A 26,592-nucleotide genomic window follows, 5' to 3' on the forward strand; every position below is an offset into this window, starting at 1 on the left:
AAAGCGTTATGTGCAGTGGTGACACCACATAACCATTTCTTGGGTAAGAAGAAATTGTTTTGATTCTCGTCTGAAAAATCACACGTTGTAAATATCTTGTTACACAAAAAAAGTTGCATATTAATTTACGACAGATATGCAGCAATTACAGGTAGCTGCCAGTATGGTGTAGTTACAGCGAAAGTTTTGAGACATTTTTCTTCCGTTTAGCAATAATTACCTTTAATCTCTTTCTGCCTGATAGTATGATATACCACAAAGAATATACTCAACCAGCTGTGTCCTATACCAACGGGTAATGTGAGGTCACGCAAACTTGTCAGACGAACTGTGTGAATGGTCGCCGTTACGTATATTCCTAGCTTAATAGTGGTATTTAACGAGTATTTTTGTTTCGCAGAATAACTTAATTTGGACTTGTGCCTGATTATGGCAAGCAACACAGTCCAGTCTACCAGGTCTAAATTACTGCAGCGAAACTTCACAGTTTAGTTATATGAGGCCTCGACCATGTTTTTTTGATGAAAATACAGAACTAAACATGTGACTTAGTTTATTTTGATCGTTAAAAACAACAAACATCATTTACAGCAAAACTTGCAAACTACAGTCTTTTCAACCTTTCATTGAAAATGAAGCTAAATCATGTTAAAACACTAAACATGGCATGATCTATGCAATGGTTTAGCGGTAATCATTCAATAACACTGTTTCAAAATTTTTTTATCGTTTCCAGTAAAAATCATTGTTGTTATTTTTAATGAAAATTTCAAATGAAAACTTAAACCAAAATTGGTAATGGAATTGAAAGTGCTTGAACGTAAAAGAAGGCCGACCAATTCAACAAACTACAAAAATCACAAATACATACAAAAATCACTGGCCACGTTACGATATTAAGAAGCAAAATATACTTGACAAGCTATTCCGGGTTATCTAGAAACATGAAATTTGTAACATGAAAATCAAGAAATGTGTTATCAACTTATGAAAATGTTGACTTTTGTGAACTGAAAGTATTGAATAAACAAACCAAACTGCATAACTATTAAAAGGATCACAAGCTGGTGTTATTAATCGTTTCCTAAACTGGTTTGATCTTCATCTCAGTTTTCCTCATCGACTCAAAATTACGCTTCCAGTCAAGCCAGATCAATCCCCTAAAATTATCGTTGATCTCTCCAGGTGTGAGATATTCTCCATTTAAGTTGCTTTCATCGCAATAACCATCCCGAGTATTATACCACCAAGCACCCTGAGATTTTTCTGCGCAGTTGATTCCATTGGTACCAACCCACGAATCATGATTATGGTCATAAGAACTGAATTGTTGGTCGTTGTGATAATTACCCAGTGAGTCAATTACAAAACTTTCATCGCATTACAATAATGACGATTGATTAATGCGACATTCCGTGATCGGTCGTATCTTACCTGCAGTTCCACTACATCCTCCAACAGTTAATGTGTAATTTGATGATTCTTTACCAACCGTAAATATTCTGTGAAAACGGACAAATTTATCTAAATACGTCATTTAAACCGAATATCGATATATCCTGTTTATGTGATATTTACCTATATTCGGCGTAGGCTGTGTTATTTTCAGCATCTTCCAAGTCCACACGCAGTTTATAACTTGCACCCGTTGTAAGTTGGTGGAGTAAATCCAAACCTTGATAATGAGAAATTGATTATTCCTTTTTTTTGTTATATGTAATAAATAGGCAACATTGCTTGCATTTGCAACACACCCTGTCTCTTACGTCATTATTACTTTGGATTAAAGTTATTCAAACGTGTGCTTGAATAGATCATTGAATAACCGTGTTAGTTTCTGAAAACAGAAAACTATAAGATTATTACGATTTTAGCTTAGCCCTTATGCAGTCATTATTAGATTTTTTGGAATTTCTGAATTTTGAAGCATTTTTCAAATAACCGAAGACGTTGGATGCATAGTCATAGTCATAGACAATAAGACAATGTGTGGAAAAGCGTCTCAAATTTCACTTCAAACCTCAAACATCATCAAAAACCATGGTTATAATTCTATGGAAATTAGTGTAAGTCATATCAATTTGTGCACAATTAATGTATATAATATATAATATGAAGTGTGAGCAAGTAATAATTCAGAAAAACACTTGATTAGCACGTGGCATGTTTTACAAAAAGAGTTCGACAAAAACGTATTTATTCAATGTTGTTCCAGCATAAATAATTGTGGTGTGGATTTTGTTTATAACAAGAATAAATCAAATTCGATCGGTATATACCACTCTACTTAACAAAGTTGAAAGCTTCAAAATTTGGATTAATTTTCTCAACACTGTATACTAAACTAGGCCTAGGCAAATAGTCATAGGCAAAACATCATAATCTTAAAGCAAAAGTCAAAAACATATTAGTTTTCTGCACATACCAGAAGATGCTTCACAAATTTTGTAATATTTGCAGTTTATTGGCACAGACAGATAACCATTTTACAACATAAATGTTTCTTAACTTACAATTGTTTAAACATAAAACATAACTAACCGAGCCAGAATTCTCCATTTAAACTACCAAATCCTTGTTGGTAAGAAGTCCAGTTTCGATAAAAATCAACACTTCCATCGAAACGACGTTGAAAAATCTAAGCAGGTATGCTTAACAAAAACTAAAACATTTGCCAACCTTATCTGATCTGTGCTCATAAAATTTGCTGAACTTACAATCCAACCGCCTCCGTCTGTCTCCATGTCACAATAAACTTGTGTGGCCTTACCACCGATATTTATTGTATAAATTCCACTCGTGGTGTATCCATTGTCAAATACGACATTGCAGTTATGAGGGGAAATGGACGTTTTCATTTTTTCTATATGAAGTATGAGCAAAATATGTTACACAGTAAAAAAACATGGAGCTTTCTATTAAGCATTTACAATAGTTCAAATATGGCTCTCAGGCTATGAAGCGACGTGAGCAGGTGTTACCTGAAAGTTTTCTTATGGCGTTGTTCAACTTTTGTCCTAGCCCGGCCATTCTATCTGTTATATTCAACGTAAATATAAGTTTTAATTTACATGAAAAAATAAACCTAAACAAATACAAACTTCATACAAATTCAACAATTTCCAACAAATTTAATATTAAGTAACTGCTTCTTCGTATTTGTAATACTTTAAACTACTTTTATGACTTAGTTTAAGTTTTGAATTACTTTCAAGAAGTTGTCTGTAGGCCTATGAATAAAATTGTTTTAAACACGAAGGAGAATTTATATGTTGATTTAAGAAACTTTTAGTGTTCCGATGTCCTATCTACATTAGTAAGACCAATTAAACACCAAAATCTATCAGAAGACAATCTGGAAAGAAAAAATGAAAGCAATAGTTAGATATAGTTTTGGAACAAGCAAAGATGATATTTTTTCGGACCAAAAATCCTGTGATCTTGCTCCGAGAATTTAGAACTTGATCTAGGTATGTTTAACAAATTTGCTCTCATAAAAATGCTTTTTATTTAATTATAAACTTGGTTCTCCTTTCTTGCTCAAGAACTCAACTTATTATAATCAAAGATTTTTGATATGAGCTGGTCTTACAATGAAGTAGCAAATGTTTAACATAACAAGAACTACAGAAAAAACTCCTGCTGCATAATTTATACCCGCGAAAAGCCCAACCCTAATCTAGACAAATATTAAATGAATGATGTTTCAAGACAACCCAATTTAAAAAAAAACAACAGTTTAAAAAACTATACAAATTTGAAAAACTGCATAAATTTAAAATTTACCTCTGACCCGAGAAGTTTCATCATGTAGTTGATTCATCATGTAGCTGGATACATTTCCAATGGCTTTAGTGTGCTGCTGTTGAGAATTTGCCAGGGACTCTGTAATTGAGTTAAAGTTATATTACTTTAGCTTTTCAAATTTGTGAATAAAATGAAAATTTATTACGATTGCCAGCATACAAAAATTTAACAACTAAAGACTTTTATCAGCATATGTTAGCGTTAGTAACTAGTAGTCACTTTCGGACTTGTTAATGCTAATTTGTTTGTTCCTAGTTCATGTTGCCACGTTGTTAATGAGTATCGGTTGTATGCTCAATTAAATAGATGAAAATAGAACTCATGATTATAAGGAAAGCTTCGCTGAGGCGGAATATGCCACTCTGCTACCTAGAATATTTCCAAGAGCTTCAACCGACTAATATCCACAATTGGCTGACCTGTCTGTGTAAACATTAGTTTTATTGTAGCTAAAAGTACTGGAACAACAACAGAAATACCTGTAACAAATTATGTCTAGTAAAACGCTTAGGACAGTGTTTCTAAACGGCTCGGGTTCCAAATAGCGACTGTCAGAACAGCGACTGTCAATAGAGCGACCACACGACAGCGATTCATTTAAAACAGCGACTGTCAATAGAGCGACTACACGACAGCGATTCATCAAAAACAGCGACTGCCACAACAGCGACCTCACTTCTTTTATTAAATCCAAGGCTTACGCGCACACGCACTCTTTCACCCCTCCACACATACCTTCCATCCCCCACACCTCTCTACACACGTATGCACGCACAAACAGGCAAACACTGCGTAGTGAAAGATTGAAACCAAAAGGGACTTTAAAACAACATTTTATTTGGACTATCCATAGAAGTCACATGATTTAAAAAGAAATAGGCTAGTCAAGCCAAACAACAGAAAGTCGTCAAGCCTTGCAATTGCAATGTGAAAGTAATTATTACATCATTGTAGCGGGTAATTGGTCCAGTGGTGAGTTGATTGTTAGCGCATTCGCTTGTTCACTGTTCAGTAATAGTAGGCTAGGAGGAGGAGGAGATGATCTTTTTGCAGTTAGGTTATTGAAAGAACTTATTTCGTACGGTTCCGGTACTTGTTTGCATTTTCTTCCGCTTTTCAATCAAAAAAATATGGTACGCCTAGTTAAGTCGCTATCATAACAGTCGCTGTTTTAATGCGGTCGGCATTTATACAATCGCTGTTTGGAATGTCGCTCACTTGATTACGTCGCTATTATGAAGTTGCCATTATGACAGTCGCTGTTTTGACAGTCGCTATCCGGCCTGGATGCCTTTATAAACCAAGACGGTGATTTGGTAACGCGGGGGTTGCGTTGTTGAACGTTTTCAAAATCAGAAGAGAAAATGATTTTTTGTGGAACGTTTGCTTCTGTTCATAAGTTGTTTCACACAATTATATCAAATTTACTAAGCAGAATATTTTATGATTGTCTTGAAAAAATGCACATAATCCTATGTGTACTGCTCAGTATCATGATACTGTAATAAGCATACTTATAGATTACAATATATTCTATAACGTTTATAACTTTACTGGTCTTCTTCGGATAGTGGGTTGTTGCCTTAGGACACTTCTTAAGTTTATTTGTTGCCTGTGACGTAACTATGCCTCCTCTGAATGGAAAATAAATAAGCCACACTACAAATTTAGGAAATACATAAAGGTTTTTTGGTGTATTCCACGATGTATTTTTAGGCGTATATTAAGATGTATTTCACTCACATTATTGCGACCATTCTTGTACACGGTGTGTGACTGCGTGTTTGATTTTAGTATCTTATAGATATGCCACTTGTCACTCTTTTTATTGTTTTAGTAAGTTTTATACACACATACACCGTTTACGCCATTACCTACAACTCCCCTAAGACATGTTACGCTGCCCGCAACTTCTAGTCTCACATCTTACTTATAGTTATCACGCTGTGATTTTGTGGACAAGAGTTTTACTTGCTCTGTCAGATGGACTTGTGCGTTTATTGGCGAATGATGAGGAGCGTTGTTTTTATTGCGCACCAGCGAAGAAATTAAAGCAAACGCTTGTGACTACCCGTATAAGAGGAGAGTGCCAGCAAAGAAGAAGTTAGCTTCACACTTAGACACCTATTACGTGCAACGACAATCCTATTCGCTGTTGTTAAGTTATTTTGCAATGAAAGACATTTCAAGCAGGTTTTTAGAAGTATCGTAAATAATCGATTTTCGGCCAAAAACCGAATTTGGACTTTTCACCCGATTCGGTCGTTTTTAATTAATTCTACCTACCGAAATTTCGATGCACCTCTAAACAATACTAGTTAGAATATAGTAGTGAAATTATGCTAATTTTCATATTTAGCCCTTATTCCTACAGAATTCTCCTGCAGATCTGATGATATTATAATCTTATTAGTGCTTTATGGCGTGTATTTGACAATAACCGCTGTAGTCTACTATATTTTGGCCGTGTCTAGTATACGCAACGTATTATTACTTCCGAATTACGTCATTCGTACTACAGCGCTCAACGCGTTAATTCTGATGTTGCTAAGTCAGACGTTAGGAGTCTGCTATTAACAGTCTTCCGTATGCAGTTTATTCTTTGCTCTAAAAACAGTAACCGTATCGTTGAGAATCAATAATAATATATCAATTTTCAGGACATTAACATTTCGGCTTTGGTACTGTGGTACTTCACTAGGCTATCAGGTTAGCGAACACTCAATCAAGCAATAATTCAAAACAATCAACTCCAACAACACGCCTTGTTAGCGCATTTGTGAACCCGCGTGATGCTCGAGCTCAAGACTCTGAGATTATGAGACACCAACAACACGCCCAGTTAGAATAAAATAATGGTCAGTGTGTTCATAATAGACCAGTGATTCTTAGCTCAGTTTTCCCAATTTACTTCGAACAGAACTGAAAATAGAATATGCAACTACTTCCTTAGAATATGCAAAATCCACCTAAAATATTTGCATTGGCATCAGCTTGTTGTTGTTAGGAATTTGATGGTTTGTTTGTAATAAATAAAACTTATAAACACTCCAAACACAGTTGAAACATGTTGAAAATTTTCATTTTCATGGTGCTTATAAAATGACCACGATATTGACGATGCCTTTTTTCAGCAACATATCACAGGCACTGAGAACATAGTTCCGAATATTAGTGTGGTAAAAATCGTGGAAGGAAAAAATGAAAGCGATAGTTAGATGTAGTTTTGGAACAAGCAAAGATGAAAATTTTTTCGGACCAAAAATCCTGTGATCTTGCTCCGAAAATTTAGAACCTGATCTAGGTATGTTTAACAAATTTGCTCTCATAAAAATGCTTTTTATTTAACTGTAAACTTGGTTCCCCTTTGTTTGCTTTCTTGCTCAAGAACTCAACTTATTATAATCAAAGATTTATGATATGAGCTGGTCTTACAATGAAGTAGCAAATGTTTAACATAACGAGAACTACAGAAAAAACAAACTCCTGCTGCATAATTTATATGCGCAAAAAGCCCAACCCTAATCTAGACAAATAGTAAATGAATGATGTTTCAAGACAACCCAATTTTAAAAAAACAGCCGTTTAAAAAACTAAACAAATTTAAAAAAACTGCATAAATTTAAAATTTACCTCTGAGCCGAGAAGTTTCATCATGTAGCTGTTGCACCTGCATTTAAAAAACAGAACCGATATATTTGTTGTTTGGACCTCATTATGCCCGATAGAATACATATTTTTATCATACTTCTTATATAAAGTTTCAAATATACTTGCCTGTGTGTAACCCACAGTCGCTAAAAAAGCAACTGCTGCAATGATGAAAACGCCAACCAAAGTCGCAGCAATTATCCATTTATTTTGACTATTTTCCCTTTTGATTTCGGGCCTTCTAGGAATTTGTGCTATAAAAAATAATTTGCTTAAAGTTCTAATATCATTACAAAATATGAAGTAAAACATAAACCCGTGTACAAACCGGCATTAGTTTTACAACTTACGATCAACAATATAGTCCTCGTAAATGTTCTCCTGTTCATTCACATTACGCATTTCCATTTCGATAAACTTTTAAATAACTTTTCTTAATACTGGTGACTTAACAACTAAGAAATATCAACAAACTGTGCTCATAAGTAATACGAACGTTATGGGACAATTTTCGCCTGTGCTTATGTCGGAAATTAGTTACAATTTTTTAGACGAGCTGCCATTGTTAATAGTTCAATTTTAAAAAGCAAATTTCCATAAACATTTCATTAATGCTAATCAACAAGCTGAAAACCTATTGTGAAAAGGTTATCTAAAACAAGGAAGTGATATTAAAATAACCTTTATTTGGAAACCAGCTCGGCTTGGCAAGCTTAGCTATAATAAGAGTCTCTAATAAAGGTCCATTTTACATCGAAACAGTGTCGGCTCGTCGGTTTCATATGAGAAAAAAAGGAGAGAAAATGAAAGAGAAGAGAAGGGGGAAAGAGAAAGGGCTGACGCTTAGTTAGGCTCATTCAAATTTTATATTATTTGTCCATTTTTAAATAAACGGATTGAATTTACTGACCAGAATAAATACATTCCCAGTTATTGTCTGAGTAGCAAGATATTTTCGATGGTATATATTGGTCTACTTAAGCATGGAACTTGCACACTCACTTTTTAAGTTGAAAGTGTTTTAAGCAGGGGATTGTAATAATGTTTCTCAGGAAAATAGCGTATGAATTCCTTTACACGATAAATAAAAGTTATTGGTAATATGTTGCCTAGTTCTTATTGTATAGTAGTTTGAATCCTACGCACTGCACTGCTAGTCTATTGCTTTAAACTTTGCTTTGAATGCAAAATTACAAACGTAGCCATGTCGCAAATAGCACGCAAATTTTCACGTCATTTGTCCGTTTTTATAGACAAGCTGACATTGTTAAAATTTAAATTTTAAAAAGCAAATTTCCGTAAACATTTCATTAATGCTAATCAACAAGCAGGGAGCCTATTCCCAAAAGATTATGTAATACAAGGAAGTAGCATTAAAATTACGCTTATTTGAAAGCAAATGCCGTTTGGCAAAACAAGCCATAATAAAGGTCTTTAATATAGGTTTATTTATACATCGAAATGTTATAGTGTTCCCGGAAATCCGACCTAGGTGTGAAACAAAATATTTTTAATATAAAAAATGGCCTTGTTCATTTTGTAACGCAAACTAACTGCTGCAGAATTTATACCGTATGACCTAGAAAAACTAACGTGCTGTTACCTTCATCAATACGAGGCCTTTTTCTTGTCACCTATGACCACTGTCGTATCGCACCAGCCCTTTCGATGACGTAAAAGCATCAAAAACGACAAACTGTATAGAGGAGGTTTACGAAAATTAAGGAAACGACGCTTTTCAAAATTATGTAATTTTATCTGGGAAACTGTACACCGTACAATGCTGAGGCAGCATTCACTCATAGCTATGGTTTCCTTTTAATTATTGTTATCCACATTTAGCTTTTATTATGCAGATAAACGTCCATCTCATGTTTCTTCGAAACCGAATTGAAATGACATCCTTGACGCAATCAATAATATCGCTATAGTCTGTACCATTACACTAGAACTTTGAAAGGGGATGCATTTGTAGTCAGTAGTTGTTCATTTGTAAGCATCAGATGTGCTTGAGGGGATATTTATTTGCTACACTTATGGTTCAAGGTGACGAGGTTATAGCTAGGGTGGTCCTGTCTACATTGAATAAATTGGCTGAATTAAATAAAATTAAATTGTTAACTTAAAACATTGTTATATTTCATACCAAAAACCTCTCGAAAAACATTCTCTGTTTTGGCGAGAAAAGTCGATAGGCTAATAAACGAATAACACTAATAAACATATTTAAAACTGGAGAAGTTTTTCATTATTATTTAAAAACAACATAAACCTTAAACACAGTTTTTCAATATAACGACGGTTTTCAACGTTAAAACTCACAACTTGTTAAAAAATTGCCGTTTGTAGAAAGGAGAATCGATGGCGTTCAATACGATTCCGTCAAATTAGAAAATTACCTCGTTGTCATGGTCACGTTTAAGTTTATTTGACGTCATAGGATATTCGATGATGTCATTGAATGATAAAAGTTTATCTGGCAAATTTAGCAGTTCATCAGAAAGGGGATAATCGAAAAAGTTCCGGGAATTGGAGTCCGACTAGGCAGGCAAATATTATTTGAAATATCCCACGGAGATATATTTGTTGGTATGGTTTCTATAAATAAAGCATAAGTGTGTAGCGTATGAAATAAATACAAGCAATAATTAGTCCACATTATTAGCATGTTATATAGAAGAACAAATACACAATTATGGTTTGAGATTTTTATGACAAAACGAATGAAGAACGAACATCTCTCACATTGGGCTGCAAAGCATCTGTTAATGGGGCTTGGACTCTTAACTACTTTATTTCTAAAAGCCGCTTTTATTCACTGTTTACAGCAACAGATTCCACGTCATTTGAATATTACTGTATATGATTACTTCCTTGGCATCAATAGAATGGTCTGTAAAAACCAAAACTTCAGTTATTTTGTTAAAGTTTTCTAAATTTGCATTAAAAGACATTTTTAATGGAAAATGAATAAAAAGTATCCAACAACTTTCTTTTTTTGCTTCTGGTGTTTTTTTGTCTATTTAAAATATCTTGAGTAAGACTAGGTGTTTTTGTTCAAAGCGGTCACTTTGTCACAGATTACAGCTTATTGTAACGCAGCCTATTGATCAAAACGGGTATCAATTCTCATGCTTATTTGGCCTTTTTCGAAAACAAGTTACGTGACGTCTGCGGTTTATAAGATAAAATACAAAAGCCGACAAACAAATGATAATTTAAAAATTAACAAATATAACCGCAACGTTCCCACGCATTCTAATAGCTCTTTATCGCTACAAATTTACATTGCGGCGGTATCGCCGTGTTCTTTCGTGTTTAACTGCCACTGATTTATTTCCTTAAAGCTATGCATTGTTGCCGAGCTTACCGCACGTGCTTTCATTAATCAAGTCACATCTGCTGCATCCTTTCTACATTTTACAAATTAAAGTTTATTAAACGTCTGCTGGCCTTTCGAGAATCGCAATCTTTTGACTTATATTCATCAGTGAACTGTTTTCTTACTGTATCGCTTGTTATACAAACTTGAATTTGCTTTGGACTATACTGTTTCACCGTGCGGTTACTCTGCTGACAGAGAAGAACGCGCAACCTTAATGCATGGAGTCACTATACAGCTCCGCATGTCCGCATTACATATATATTTGTGTATGACTAGCTCTCTTTTCTTTTATAACTTATTTCTTTATCTTTTTATAATCCTCTGTTTTTCCACAAAACCTTTTGTCTCCCAAAAATGTCATGCGACAAATGTTTAAACGCGTTGTGTGTTGTGTTTTGGGCTTTTTCTTTACTGTATTTGTTGAAGTTGTTGAGAATTTAGACGAGTTTGAAAATTTATGCACCTGGTAGTTTGTCCGATGCTTTTGACCAAAGGAACAGGTTCCATGAAAAATTAATTAAAAAAAATAATTCTTACTGGTTGTTCATCGCCCTTAAAGTTTTCATGAACTTTTTTCTTTCGCTTCCTGTTTTTGATATAAATGGACGTCACCCGTTGCGTGCAACCTAGCAAGTTTATTGAAAGATAAACGATTTGATATAGCTGCAAAAGCAGAACATATAGGCTCGTCTGCGTTCGAAGTTGCCTAAAGCGGATTGTGTTGCTTTTTCAAATAATTATAAGTAAATTATACTATGGAATAGAGAAGAGTATTGAACCAATATATTTCAAATATTCTTAATTGCCATCCAGTCTTCATAAATCAAACTTTGAAAACACAAACATTGCAAAAACAAGTTTGAATATGAGCAATATGAAACAGGATCGCTTGACGAATAAATGATGGCTATCTCCAAGCTTGTCACAGCAGTGAAAGGTCAAGCATTTTTCAATATTTGTTTAGCATTCGATTTCTGAAAATAGCTTGAGTAGGTCTTTCCAAGTATCAATAATACCGACGGGCATTGGTAAAGCGGGGAAATCCCTCAACGCTTTTTTTCCTCTGCTTTAGCTTTGCAATATAGCTTTTGTCCTATCAGGGACTTGTCCCAGACGAAGACTGCTGCTAAAGAGAACAATGCAATTTTAGTGACTATGCTGCAATCCCAGATTTAAAGTCAAACTTCAGCGACAGATTTGGTTTTAAACATTTTATGAACTGCAGTGTATTTGTCTGTTTATTTTCCTTTGAGGTTTAGGTGTTTATTTTTGATGTTTCCATAATGATTACACCCACGCGCGATTGCACCCAAGGAGTTGCATCCATGGAGTTTGCACCCACATTGGATTGCACTCAACGTCATCGAGTGCAACTCACCTGTTAGGCTAAATATGTTTTCATAAATCATTTAACTACTATACACGATACGTACGTAACGTATTTCCTTATGTATTGCAGTATACTTGCAGTCCCAGAGACCGAACGTGTGCAATTCTATATGGTTGCAAGTCCCTTTTGGTGCAATTCCGTGTTGGTGCAATCCGATGTGGTGGCAATGCCGTGGCCATCAAGTTTGACATGTCACTTTTCAATAATTACTTCATTAGCTGGGGTTTTTAGTAATGAAATGGTCACATGTGAAGATGGTTATTACGCAAGTGGCTGATTTCATTTGAAAAAATGTTGAAAATGCTAAAACTAAAGCTTGAAATCGATTTTTGAAAATATCCAAGTTTTGCAATGTACTAACCGCTGTAGCTGCCACTTTCACCAATCTTGTTGATGACTTTTTAAATTGTAAAATGTTTACAAAATTATCTGTTGTTTTCATTTAGGAAAACTCCATTTTGAACTGCTTTCAATCTTAGCACAGCATTCAAAGTGGAGGAGAAGCGTTTGCTTAAATCTGTTTCAAAATTTCAATTTATGAAATTGAAGATCACCGTGAATGAAAAACTTATCCAAGACAAGGAATATAAACTATATTTAAGAAAAAAAGAAAAAACTTGAACGAGTGCAAAGACCTTGCAAGCATACATTGTATAAAACTGTGTTGTACTACTTGTATGCGAGTGTGAATTATCTTTTTGTCTGCGTTTCTTGTGCAAACAAATGTCTGATACCAGATTCCAGACGTCTGAAAACGCTACTTCAATGAAAACAGGTCCCTTAAATCTCAGACAATCAATGTCAGGTAAGAAAAATGAGTTTAATTATTTTCAAGGTGAAGAAGATTAAGTAAAAAGGAAATTTTTTTTCTTTTTAAACTGTTAAAATGTTTTTAACAGATAAACGGTTCAATGAAGAAACAAAAAATGTAGTAGCTGATGGCAGAAACTATGAACGCCAAAAAGACCCGCCAGGTATATTAGAAATTGCATACAAGGAACTAGCTAGCTTGTTGTATAGTCTCTAGTTGGTTTTACGTTACTGATTAACAATCAATTTAGCTGAACGATCACAAACAGAAAGACGCTTTCGCCTGGGAAACTAGATTGCACCATCGAGGCCTTTAAATTATATTTCCTCTTTAGTTTGTTGACACTAAACAAAATGGGACACAACGACCTTCGTGACTCTCCCCGTTTTAATTGTAGTTCAAACAAAGTTTAAACCGGTTTATTTTCACAATGTCGCAAACGTTTCACTTAATTACCTGAGCGTAGATAACAGAAGTTACACCACCAGCACAAAGAGAACCTGCTGTATATACTGTAGGCAATATTTGACTTGCACTTTTAGTATTATTTGCAACGTCTGCATCAGCAAAACTTGTTGAATCAGTCTGTTGTTCTATTACCATCCATTCCGGCTTGTTTTTCACCTTTGACCTCCGCATTGCGTGACTGCTATTTGATAAAGATTACTTAAAACAGCTAATCAAAGTTATTTAACTAATGCGTTACAACACGACTAAACGGATATGCAAAATCAATTATACAGATGGTATTTAATTTTTTAAAGTATACTGTAGTGAAGCTATCTACACGTCTAAGGACATATTATTCGGGTGTATATTGTATTGTTATTATATTTGGCAGGACAAAAGAGTGTTTATATCCTTCCGGGTGACGCCAATAAAGAAACGTACCGGCTAAGTACATTTAAGAAGTTTCCAGAATATACTCCAGTTAACCCCTGTCTTTTAGCGGCCCACGGCTTCCTCTACACCGGATATAAAGACAGAGTTAAATGTTTTAGGTGAGTATGACAACAATAGTATATTATAAGTGAAAATTGCCAATAAAACCGCCATACACTGTGTTAAAAAGCAGAGCATTTTATACACAAAAACGTTTCAAAAGCAACTTTTATCTTGTTAAGCTGTGGCGCACAAGTTCAGGAATGGGAGCACGGAGATGATCCGAGATCATTGAAATGGCATCGACCCAACTGCCTTCTAGTGATGGGAAAAGATCACTTAAATGTCGCCATCAGTTGTCGCCCAGTGAATTTTCGCATAGAAGCACCAAGAGTGAAAACGGATAGCATTGACAGTGGGTACTCCTCAGCAACTTCATCCATATTTTCAAATGGGTCTTACTATGTGAGTGTTAAACTGTATAAGATGAATAAGTAAACTCACTACGCTTTTATAGCGTGTAAGATGCACTAACTAACAATGCCGTAATAACGTAACAATCACCACATCCACGAGTATAGTTAAATCAGTCCAAAGAGTTTAAGGTACAAAGGCTGATATCGAAGGTGACAGAGAGCACATTAAGCACATCAGTTAATCGTATATTCAAGTTACGTCAAGCTTACATAAGAGTTTTACTTTTCTCAAGTTTCAGATGAATATATTTTGCACAAATTAAACGCTTATGACACTTATTAACAATATTTATTTCAGATGACTAAGGAACAGGCCGTTACTAAAACTCAAGCGGATTTCCCAGGTAGCGTGACGTCATTTCCTTTAGTCTTATTGCACTCTTAAAGTTTTTTAGTTTCTCAGAGTTAAGAAGCTGGCGCAGTTGGTTATATTTTGGTTCATAATGAAATCTTTATTTTATGGCTTTCTGACATCCTTGTGTTATATGTGCAAGCGTGTGTGACTGGACGTTGTTTTTACAACGTTAATTGTTTAACGGAACACGCACACGTTTTAATTGTTTAATTAAATATAAGAGTAGGTCTAAGCTCATAAACTATTGTGTAGGCCTACATGCAAGGTGGTAAAAAGAAAAAACCGTGTAACTTACAGTTATTGTAAATATGAACTAATTGTCTAATTAAAGTTACTCGTTTTCTGCTTAGGCCAAAAGATATTGGAAAACATGAACTCGTTTCAACTTAGCTGCAATAACGTCAGCTCTACAGCGACAACTGGTGGGCGCTCACCTGTTCAAACAGCCAATGCAATGGAAATGACAACATCTCATTTAGAGGTGCAATTATTTCGACTTAAATGTCTCTGTTTCCTGCGTCCTGATAGTAGGCTTACAGTAAAAGTCTATTTAAGTATGTAAAAAATTCTTATTTGTCATGGAATTGCTGAAATTGTAAGAAACAATGATTCAAAAACCTTTAAAAATCAATACCTATATTTATTCCACTAAAGTAACAGTTTTCAAATGATTTCAAAGGGTCTGGAACTAGCCAATATTATATCCAGTGAACATAAAGCTTTGATAACAATCCAACTTGATCTCAAAAAAGAGAATGATAGAAGGTAATGAACCCAATTATATTGCCTATAAACATATAGCCTGTTATAAAAGTTGGACAGCATAAAACCAATTTTTTTTCATTTTATACGTGTGAAGTAAGACTTTCGACGAAGATTTTATTGGATATCAAGATCTCATTCGAAGATTTTATTGTTTGTCTTTTCAACTTTGGAAATAATAATTCTAGTGGTTTTTTCAATTTTGTTCATCTGCAACATCTCCATGAGAATATAAGCTTGCCAACGTATTTCAATCACCGTTTCCTCCATTCTTAAATATACCTGTTGCCGTTTTCATAAAAAGCGAAAGGTTCTATATCTATAGCTAACAAAAACTTATATTTTTAGAAAGTCTTTTGAAACGTGGACTTCGACGTATACGACTGTGACTCCCATGACCCTGGCAAAATCAGGCTTTTTCTATCTGGGCAACTTAGATCGAGTGCAGTGTTTCTCGTGCTCCGGAGTTCTTCGCAATTGGAGATCTGGAGATGACGTACCAACTGAACATCGACGTCATTTTCTCAAATGCAAGTAAGGACCTGCCAAATTTGCATTACTATGATGTCTTGGCAAGTGATGGATATGAAAGTATATTACAAATACTCTTACGTATTTTAGTTTTACTTTACAGATGCATTTCAGCCATACGTTTTACAAAGGTTTAATTAAATTGAAATTTCTTGCAGAATGTCTCAGAACATTGAAACCAGGAATGTGCCGTTGCCTCCACAAACAAGTGACTTTTTGGGTGATCCAGTATTTGGTTTGCCTGAGCCTCCAGATCCGAGTCCGGCAGAACTTGCTCAACTAAAAGTCCATTTTCCTTGCTTGAATCCCGTTAATCCTCATATGCGAAGAGAAGAAATGCGTCTTGACACTTTTGATCGAAGATGGCCAAGTGCAAAAGTGAAAGCCACCAAACAACAAATTGCAAAAGCCGGTTTCTTTTTTCTTGGTAAGACTTAAACATTTACGAAAAAAGCTTAGATAAAATGCAAGTCACACAAAATTATTCAGGACATGTCAGGTAAAATAAGTTATTTGCTGTTCAGGTCAACGAGATCGTACGAAGTGCTGGTATTGCAATGGTGGATTGCAAAACTGGGATCCAAACGATGAACCGTGGACCGAGCATGCCAAATGGTTTCCTGGGTAGGTCAATTATGTTGTTATATTGATATTTTTATGCTTATATGTTTATGTCGATATATGTTAATACATTGTTATTTTTTTGCTAAATTCAAAAAATTCTTTTACTGTTTTAACTAATTTTTCCGTCACCAAACTATCGACCGTCATCATCACAATATGGTTCATTTTTCAGGTGTGAGTTTGTTCTTCGCCGTAAAGGAATGCAATTCGTAAAGGACTTATTCAACAAATATCCTAATCTACCTCGACCGGTATTACGGAATTCAAGATTTGACACTCGCACCGCTCGATTCCACTTTTCGGATCCGACTCCGGTTCTTCCACCTAGGTCAATCATGTGTGACCCACATCTTGTCCCTAGCGCTGGAGCCGTTCTCAGCGGAGCGTCGATGCCCGTTCTTTCATCCAGTTCTGTTGTTGTCGCAGATGAGATGATGCAACAACGAGAGCGTAACTTGGTCGACGTTGTGGTCAAAATGGGATTCAACAAACACACAGCGCAACGTTTAGTAAACGAGTGGGTGTTGTAACTACTGTAAGACTTTGCATTTAAACGCGCGATTGTTCCGCTCACTATGATATGTGCCATGCAGCACATTCATAAACTACGGTAACACCCATTACATTTACAAAATATAGATAAGCTCAAACGTCTTCTTTTTGCAGAAGAAAATTCGACACGGGCGTGGGATTCACCAACGCTGAAGAACTGGTTGAGGTTTTACTCTCGACGCCAGACCTTCAGCCTGAATTAGATGAAGATTCATTGATGAATGCAACTTCACAGGAAGAGACTGCAAGTGATGGAGAATGCCATGGTGATGTAACAGGAACCAGTATGTCCGTACCTGAGCAGATTACGAAGCAAGTAACGACTGGAGGACGAAAGCAAGACAACAAAGATGCGACATCTTCCGCTGTTCACCAAGGATTTTTAAAGAGGAGAGATGACCACGATATTGACAGCACTATAACGAGCAGACATCTTAATAACCCTACATCAACTAAACTACTAAAATCTGGTAAATACTAAACAAACTCAGCTAATTTACGAAAGTAATTAATTACTCGTTTAAGCTGTGGAAACAATTTAAAGTTGGAAAAGTTAAAAACATCATCTTCTTTTCAGATCAAACGCAAAGACTTGCGGTAAAGCTAAAACAGTTGGAAAGAGCCAGGCAATGTAAGCTCTGCTATCAAAAGGTTGCAGTAACTCTCATAACGCCGTGTGGACATTTAGCTCTTTGCCATGACTGTTCCTTACAAGCTACTCAATGCCCACTGTGCAAGCGGAAAGCAGAAAAACTAATACGGGCCTACATGGTATAGATTCTATACCATACCGTAGGGTTGCCATAGGGTTGCCATAGGTTTTATAGAACATTGAAATGTTGTGGGCCTACCTGAGTGCAACAATTTGCAGGCCTAATGAAACGGAGGAAACTTTCGCATATTTTGCCACATGGGTAGTTAGAGCTGTATAGCTTGTAACTGCACACATTAATATTTTTCTTGCCCAATTAAACTTCTCCATTCACTTCGAAAAGCGTCCGCGTCCGAAAAATTAGAATTATGGCGGGCCCCCTCGCTTTCAAAATCTGGTTAAAGTAAATATACCAGGTTTGAAAATGACTGAAGCAACCTTTACTTATAAACAATAAAATCTTGCTTCGGCTACGAACTCATTTAAGCTATTGCTCAACTTTATCGAGGCTAACACACTTTTGCAGAGAGTCAATGGGAATGCACAATCATTCCTTAAAAAAAGCTGGCTAGTTGTCAAAGTACGTACTGGACAATGCATCCTAAATGAGCTGTTTGAAGTATTTACTGAATTTTGTTCACTTTAGACTTTTTCAAATATACGTAAATGTAAATTTTAGAAAGGGCTACTTCATTGTAAGCATATGACTGTTAAATATAGGCGGTTAGGTTAGGAGAATGGACATGTAATATTTTAGCTAGAGTATTCAGGATTTAAATAAATTTATATTTAGCTTAGATTAGAACCTAGATTTAATTTACTTACTTTGTTATAAGTTATAACAATAAGATTAGGTTAACAACAAACTACGTAAAATAGCTGTCAACGTACGATTTTACCCGGTCAAATAGTGACAGCTAAAGTTTACTATTTTTGCCAATGTCAATGTTTAAATTGACTTACTGATCATCGACGAACTCCTGCTTAACCGTCACTGCGTTCAAGACAACTTTTATTGTCGACTGTGGTGTCGTTCCACCATAAGGCCGAACCTCATGGGTTAGGGGGAAGAGTATCGACATTAAGCATGAAAAACACAACAAGTAAATAATTATGTCGCCAATCACAACAAGTGCCTCCCTAATCATCATTGTTTCGGAAAGCAGTTGTGTATATCAGAGAGACAAATTTAAACGTTAAGTAACAGATTTTGGTATTTTTGCAAATTAATAGGCGTTTGACAAAGAGATTTTTATTATTTAATGACGACCTATTTTTGAATCAATACTCGTCATCATTGCCTGCTTTGAAGTCTTTAGTGTCGTGTACAGTTGTCTTGCAAAATAAAACAACTTTATGCTTAACCAAATGAATTCCAGGCCGTAGCTACATTTAAACAAATGAAGCACCTGCCACCGTAAACGATTTCGATTCATCCATTGCACCAAATATGCATCGCACTTAGCATCGCTGTTCCCAACGAAGCATTTAGCGACGTGTCTGATGGATTACAACCGTCAAAGTTTATATTGATGATAGCAGTGTGGAACCAACATATTCACATTAATCTTTGCGGCGGTAAATCAATTACTTGACTTTTGCGCGGTGTTAATGTTAGTTTTGAATTCTTTTTAACAGAAATTTTATTTCCCATTCATCACACCTTCCTTTTTGTTTGAAAATAACTAAACCTGATAAATCTCCCTACACTGGAATATTCTAATCAGTCATCACACAAAACGCAGTGTATGCTTTTTATGATTTAACACTAATGTCCGGCAAACCTTTTCCAACACGATTTCCCTTGACGGATTTAACTCAAAATTTTGACTTCCAAGTAAAACACTTATGTTTCTTCAAAAATAAATCAAAATTGACCAAATGTAATGTACAAAAAATTCCACGGCCGTGTGTTCTCTCACCTGGTAATCGTAAATTTCAGGTTCGAATCTTTCTTGAAAAATACAAAAAACTTTCCCCCACAACTACTCAGGTTAAATTAAGGTGGTTAGGCAAATCGGGGTCGAGAAAAAAGGCTGGCCGCTCCATTTTCATTAATGCTGTTTACCCAAGATATATAAAGCCTTAAGTTGTATTTCGAGGCTTGAGAGAAAGCAAGTGTGTGACTCACCTTAAATTTTAACCACATATAAAGACAAGTTATATATAAAGCGATGACGTCATTTCTTGTCCCGGCTTTAATCGGAAACACGGAGCGATTTCACGTTCGGATGAAGATGTTCATGGAACCATCAATTGTTTGCTAATAACTGAACTTTATCGAATTGTTTCTCCCAAACGTAGATAAATATTACAACTTGTTGAAAGTTAGGTTTTTTGGTGCAATTCCTAGTATAGTGAGAATAGTCCAGCGTTTAGTCACGAAGTTCGTTGTTTTCAAACCAGCAACAGGTTATGATGAATTGGACAATCTCTGTCAAACCTGGGTTAAACGCGGTGCAGGAAGCTTTTCAACTCGACGGAGATTAATGTAAACTAGCCGGTTTCAAACTGCTGTCATCAACATGGTTTGACACTTTGTGTTCCATCACACACGTCGAGAACATTTTCACCGAAAACACGTGATGCGCAGTACAATGCATATTTGGTGTTATGTCATTGGTTTAATATGAAGGCGTTGTTTTACGTGGAACTTTACCATTGGTAGATATTGACAGAAAAATTTTTATAAAAGCAAATCTGTTTCTGAATTCAACTCGCATGTTTGTGTTGATTTGGGGAGAAAACAACTTATGATCAAGATGAACAAATCCTTCATTATTTTCATGGTTTTTGCCTTGCTGGTGTTGGCCGCCGACGTATTGCCGGTGCAAGGAGCACCATCTGGGTAGGTTTTTAGTAAATAAAAAATGAAAGTGCTACAATAAAAAATCTGGGTAAGTTTTTGGTACCTCGATAACTTTGCATGTTGATTCGAATAAATTGCTACAACATTGTTTTAATATGTTTATCGTTGCGGAGATTTATAACTGAGTAAGTCATTAGAATTCTTTAATCCGTTCAAATAAATTGCCACAATAACTTTATAACAAGCTTAACAAGTCATTTGTCCAAGCTGTTAACTGCTTTATTTTGCAGGAAAAGTGGAACTCATAATCACGGATTTGAAGGCGGAAGAAATGGCGAGTGACCTCTATAGTGTTATAATTTATATAGCAAATATTCTGACAACAATATCAAAATAATTTATCTAGTGCTTAAATTAATTATTCTGACCTATGATTAGTTTAATGTTGTGAACTATAGTGAATTCTTTAACATACTCAAACAAAGTCAATGCAAAAATATTATGCAGAAGGCAACCTATATTACACGGGGTTAATTTTAAAACAGTGAATTATTTTGAGTTAGTTATTCAACGAAACAAATCACTTTGTCAATCACATATATTAATGTACGAGAATAAAACGCTATAAAATTTTGCAACAATATCAAATTTTTTACTGATATCTATTGTTTCATCAGCTTGTTGAATGATCGACTTTTAATTGAAGTGGATTATTTGGTTTTTGATATTAGATATTTATTTGTTATTTATTAATTAATTATTTGATATTTTTGATATTTGATATTTGATATTACTTGCTAACTCTACAAACATAACTAAAATTGCTGAACATAACAGGGAACGATAACTTGGACGACAGTGCAGCTTGCTGTTTTGATGATGACTGACACTGCCACAACTACATACTGAATAACCGACTTAGGCCTATGTTATTTCGTATTGTGCTGTCATAAAAGAGATATTGCAATAAATATCGTAAAATAATATCTTATTGTCTCTTGATATGCGACGTTTCTTTGCTTTTACGCTGATTGTTGAACTTCGAGTTCACACAAGATAAGAAATTATATATTTTCCTGATTTAATCCGCAATGGCACAACAATTATACGAAAAAACGTTTTTGTTTTTTTTTAGATTTTATGTTAATATTATTAACGCTGTCCCTCTTAATTCAAATTATGAGCGAAGATTTCATGTGTGACGTATACACACAGATTGCTGCATTTGCATGCAAGCAATAACAGCTTGATTACAAAGGTAGATTGTTTTCATCTTTTTAGCTTTTAATTGCTCATAACTTAAATTTTGTCTTTTCCTTTATAGAACAAAACAACCGAAATACCTTCATTCGTTGCTTAGGCTATTCCATAATTCTAATAAAGAAACTTCCATAAAATATTAACGTTGCGCAAATTATAATTTAAAATGATTAACCTCCAACACAATGTATATCTTCCCAGTAAGAGTGAGATGATTCTTAATTATGCAAATCGTGGAGTCTGTGACGATTAAGACAAGAACATGACGTAGTTAAGAAAATAAATGTATAATTGCCACATTTACATACAGTATAACGAGGCTTGACCTGTTCGTTGTGTGAGATCGTTTTTACTTCGTCAAAAAGATTGCTGAGAAAAAGCGTGTGTAGCTTTAACTCAATGCAGGCGATCTTTGGGTGACAATTCGTCGCCGTCAAGTGACAATTGACCTGGCAGAGTTCGTCCTACTAAAGCGATATTTTTTTTTCAAAAAATTTCTTGAATTTGATTCCGGTCAAAAAATGGTTTTAGTCCATTCCCTTGATAGTTTTTATCTTAGTATAATATATTACTGCTTAGTTAGTACTTTTTCTATAATCTATTTGTTTTATTCTATTCCCGTGCTATCCCGTCATCTGTTGATGAAACAAGAAGGAGAAATGGAAGATGTTCATTTTGAAACATGTTACTTTGCTTTTTTTTTGGATCAGGAGCAAGCACCAAGCATTGCTTCTTCTCAGGAGTATGCTTGCTTTGCTTAAACATGATACATGAGCTTAAACATGAGCTTAAACATGCTTTTGTTTCGAAATTTTCATAAATTATACCGCAACGAAGAAATGCTTTATGTCACGTTTTTGACAAAAAGTTTTGGTGTGGTTAAACTCGAATCTAAAACTTCTGTCAAATCAGAAAACTTCTTAGTATTCTCTCGAGGGTGTGACAGCAAAGAACAAAGGCACACAAGGGCGACATGAGAACGTAAAATCACGATCACAATATTGTCAAAATCAGGAAACAGCAGTTTTTGACGATAAAATACAATAGGCTACTTTATTTAACGGTGCGCAAATTTCTTAATAATTTTCAAAATCTACTCAAACAACCTCGAAAATTGTTAAAAAACACAGAAAGAAATAGAATATAAGGAAAAGAAAACATTTTACAAAACATGAAAGCATTTCCAACCACCCCACGGACAAGCTATCGCCAAGTAACACTTAATTGTCACTGTCATTCAGTGACAGAGTTCAACTGCCTTCTAAAGTCCATCTGAAGCCAAAAATTTTATTTTTTTTTTCCAACTCGTTACGCTTTCTCATCTCAATTAATTGTTGCTCTTGCAGAGATGAAATCTTCCTCAACTCCTTTAACATTTCTTTTTGAGTCTGTAAAATCTCATCGTCGGGGTTTTCTCGTTTTCGTTTCCTGTGGAATTTGATGTCGTCATCAGCTGGTGAGCAAGACGATGAAGCGGGATCTTCTTTTTCTAGGATTTTCAAAGTAGAGCTTTTACTTTTCAGAGTTGAAAAATGCTCTTCAGAAACTATGGTGACTTGATGAAGCGGAAAACTCTTCTGGTGCTCATCCGTTGATATGTGGCCACAGGAAGTGATCCGCAAGTTTTCTTCTCGCGAAGCTAACCTTCGACTTCGAGTCCTGTGAGGAGCCTCGGAAGTACCGGTTCCTGAAGTAAAGGTCTTTATATTTAGCAACATGTAAACCACAGAGAGAATACAGATTTTGTCGCTTCAATCGACCTAGCATGTTGTAGAAGTTCTTGGTTAAAATATATTCTGAGCATACAATGTACTCTGTATATGACTTGCGCTCGCTTCAAACAGTCTTTGTTGAATTAGAAAAAATTACCCAAATGAAACTGATTAAAGCGCTTTTTTTGTAATTCTCAAAATTTTTTCAGATTACACCACACAAATGTGAGGCAATACAAAGTGACGTCATGTGTTACTGTAACGATATATTTTTCTTATTTCAATTTGTTTTCACTGTTTCAGTATTTATTTATATCGTAATTGAGAGTTTCACGGTGTCAGTTTACTACATTTTACGTTGTTTTGAAAATGAAGTTGGACTCATATACCGTTTGCTTCTTTCGTATTATTTTATTTCTTGCCTATTTATGTGCATCTGTTTTTCACCGTGATGAGTTGCATTTTCCTTGTGTTTCTATGCTTTTGTTCGCACGGAAAATTTATATTGTTAGGCCTAAGGCGGTCACTCTGATTTCGTTTTCCCCTCTGTTGAGTAGATCTACGTGTCGGACGCTGAAATAGGAAGGGTGGCTGATTTTGATTGGATGATTCTGGATGTGACTGGCTGGGGTACAGACGATTTTAGCTGTGGTTCCTGAACGAGTATTTTAGTAAACATCCCGGCTCACAGTTAATATTCTACCCGTCGTTCTCGTTACTTGTTGGGATTGACCACGTCACTTGTTGCGGAAGTGACTGAAAAATGTCATGCTGCTGCGGCAGCCGTTACTTCGACAAGAACCTGGCATTGTACTACGGACATATCCGTTACATCACCTTCTTTGACATTCCAACATGTATTTTGCGTGCATTTGAAGCGCGTGTTTCGGTTACAAGTTGAGTCGCTTGAATCGCATAACGTTGCTGCGCAAACAGATGCCAGACATTGTAAATATTTGTGAAAAGCTTTTTGCAAAAACAATTCAAGAGGTCGTAAAACATTTAAAACTAAGACCTCTATGATTTTTTGGACCTCTTCCATAGGGCTTTAGAAAAGCTGTTTAAACCAATCAGAAGGAAGCATGGTAGGCATGGGTTGGTGGCCATGAATGCAGCTAAAATTGGGTTTTTAGGCCAAAACTCCTAAGTGTCAATTTTGCGCGTCTGTTAAAAAAGTTTGAAAAATATTGTTTTGTCGGCATTTAATGGAATGATAGTCCAAAGCATAACAAAGTGTCATGCAAAAATTTCAGAGAGCCCCATGGAGGATTTTTCGAGTAATCGGTTTTTTATTAAATTCGCTGTATAATAAAAAAAAACAAAAATTTTATGCCATTTTTTGGTGTTTGACGGCTGCTGAAATTTCTCATATTGACCAAAGTAACGTTTCAACAAATAAATGACTTCCCAATTTGTTTTAGCCTTCTTACAGGTTTCCGTTTATTTTCGGCGTCCTGTTAAAGTCCGCAACTCTGGCTTGCCATAACCAAGCAGTTCTCGTTTTCGTAACGCACTAATGATCACGCTTATGAGCCTTGGCGAGCTCTTTAATCGCAAAGCGACATTGTAGAATACGTTTAACATGTCAAGGCAAAAGCAGAGTTCACCTGAATGAAGTGTTAAGTGCAAGGTAATGTAAGAAAAATTTACCTGTAATTGGCGACCTGTGCTGTTCTCCAATCATTTGCAAAATTCTGCTATATGTGTCTTTTCGATTCGTTACTTCATTGCTTGCACCAAACAATTCATTTGATTCGTTGTTCCACTTTCTAGCAGCTGTTCGCAAATCCCACCACTTGTGCTCGGCTTGGGCCACTGTTCTAAGTGGGTCGGCTTGTAACGAATTTACCTGCAGATGTAAATACAAAAATGTAGTTAGTACAGTAGTTATCAAGCAACGAAAACTGCGTTATGGGGAATTACCCACGATTTAAGTGTTAGGCTGATTCATGCTATAGCCAGTATCGCCTAAAGTTGCCGTACGCAGGTCTGCAATACTCAACGACTAAAATATCATTTCAAGGTTATTTCATTTGAGCAACCTCTACATAAACAATACTTACAGTATTAGTATCCATCGGAGACTGTAGAGCGGCCGTACAGTGTGCAGTCTGCAGTTCGCGACGTTTTCTCTGCAAGGTCCGCTTCAAAGATTGCTTTTTTGGCAGCGCCATGAGTACACCTGGTTCCAAGTCTCTGCTTACAGACCCGATGACGTTGCTTGTACTTGCTGACAGTTCACCCATATTCACCTTCATTTGACTGATAGCCTGTCTTGCCAAAGCCGACTCTTTGTTGCCGCCGTGGTTATGTTCAGCATCAGCGTCAGTTATGATTTGGTCCCCTTCGGTTGTTATACGAGCCTGGCACCGACTTTTCTGGTAGAGTTTGCCACGTCACTGAATCGTTCCGTTTTTATTAGTCATAGTAATGTCCGTTAAATTAAAATAATCACGATTTCCAACGGTAAGACAGCGGCAGGCTATAGACAAAAGGCGCTGTCCAAGTGATTATATGAGTCGGTGATGAAGTGTCGCGTGATTAAGTGGCGGTACACCCTTAGACACATATTACGTGCAACGACAATACTATTCGATGTTGTTAAGTTATTTTGCAATGAAAGACATTTCAAGCAGGTTTTCAAGCAATGCCAACCAAAGTCGCAGCAATTATCCATTTATTTTGACTATTTTCCTTTTGATTTCGGGCCTTCTAGGAATTTGTGCTATAAAAAGTAATTTGCTTAAAGTTCTAATATCATTACAAAATATGAAGTAAAACATAAACCCGTGTACAAATCGGTATTAGTTTTACAACTTACGATCAACAATAATATAATATATAGTCCTCGTAAATGTTCTTTATACTCGATTTGTACATTATACACGCAACTTCAAGATGTGCTCGATATGGTGTTGCCTCTATTTTAGTTT

General features: G+C 35.6%; 3 protein-coding genes and 2 long non-coding RNA genes across 5 annotated transcripts; 3 read left to right on the plus strand and 2 right to left on the minus strand.

The window, feature by feature from the left end:
- Positions 1-1,169: 1,169 nt before the first annotated feature.
- LOC143453184 (uncharacterized) lies at positions 1,170-7,947 on the minus strand. The gene is made up of 9 exons (XM_076954367.1): positions 7,809-7,947; positions 7,585-7,712; positions 7,441-7,477; positions 3,787-3,885; positions 2,982-3,035; positions 2,718-2,863; positions 2,542-2,638; positions 1,579-1,675; positions 1,170-1,502 (listed from the first exon to the last, which is right to left on the minus strand). Exons 1-9 carry the CDS (start codon positions 7,864-7,866, stop codon positions 1,382-1,384), a joined length of 837 nt encoding a protein of 278 aa, XP_076810482.1. The 5' UTR covers positions 7,867-7,947; the 3' UTR covers positions 1,170-1,381.
- Positions 7,948-12,178: 4,231 nt separating this feature from the next.
- Positions 12,179-19,212, plus strand: LOC143453176 (baculoviral IAP repeat-containing protein 3-like). Its single transcript, XM_076954351.1, has 13 exons — positions 12,179-13,038; positions 13,133-13,207; positions 13,886-14,045; positions 14,169-14,391; positions 14,701-14,746; positions 15,108-15,238; positions 15,437-15,522; positions 15,868-16,053; positions 16,209-16,477; positions 16,575-16,674; positions 16,847-17,191; positions 17,341-17,696; positions 17,804-19,212. The coding sequence occupies exons 1-13, from the start codon at positions 12,957-12,959 to the stop codon at positions 18,001-18,003; spliced, it is 2,259 nt and encodes a 752-aa protein (XP_076810466.1). The 5' UTR covers positions 12,179-12,956; the 3' UTR covers positions 18,004-19,212.
- Positions 19,213-20,568: 1,356 nt separating this feature from the next.
- Positions 20,569-21,673, plus strand: LOC143452148 (uncharacterized). The gene is made up of 3 exons (XR_013114952.1): positions 20,569-20,726; positions 20,978-21,021; positions 21,525-21,673. It is a non-coding gene; the product is annotated as an uncharacterized LOC143452148 (long non-coding RNA).
- A 1,622-nt stretch (positions 21,674-23,295) lies between these two features.
- On the plus strand, positions 23,296-24,368 carry LOC143452228 (uncharacterized). The gene is made up of 3 exons (XR_013114965.1): positions 23,296-23,403; positions 23,471-23,645; positions 23,869-24,368. It is a non-coding gene; the product is annotated as an uncharacterized LOC143452228 (long non-coding RNA).
- A 731-nt stretch (positions 24,369-25,099) lies between these two features.
- Positions 25,100-26,134, minus strand: LOC143453041 (uncharacterized). Its single transcript, XM_076954193.1, has 3 exons — positions 25,723-26,134; positions 25,310-25,508; positions 25,100-25,266 (listed from the first exon to the last, which is right to left on the minus strand). Exons 1-3 carry the CDS (start codon positions 25,915-25,917, stop codon positions 25,100-25,102), a joined length of 561 nt encoding a protein of 186 aa, XP_076810308.1. The 5' UTR covers positions 25,918-26,134.
- Between the last annotated feature and the right edge of the window lie 458 nt (positions 26,135-26,592).

The sequence above is a fragment of the Clavelina lepadiformis genome, chromosome 4, assembly GCF_947623445.1.
Source record: "Clavelina lepadiformis chromosome 4, kaClaLepa1.1, whole genome shotgun sequence".
In the NCBI taxonomy this organism is placed as follows: domain Eukaryota; kingdom Metazoa; phylum Chordata; class Ascidiacea; order Aplousobranchia; family Clavelinidae; genus Clavelina; species Clavelina lepadiformis.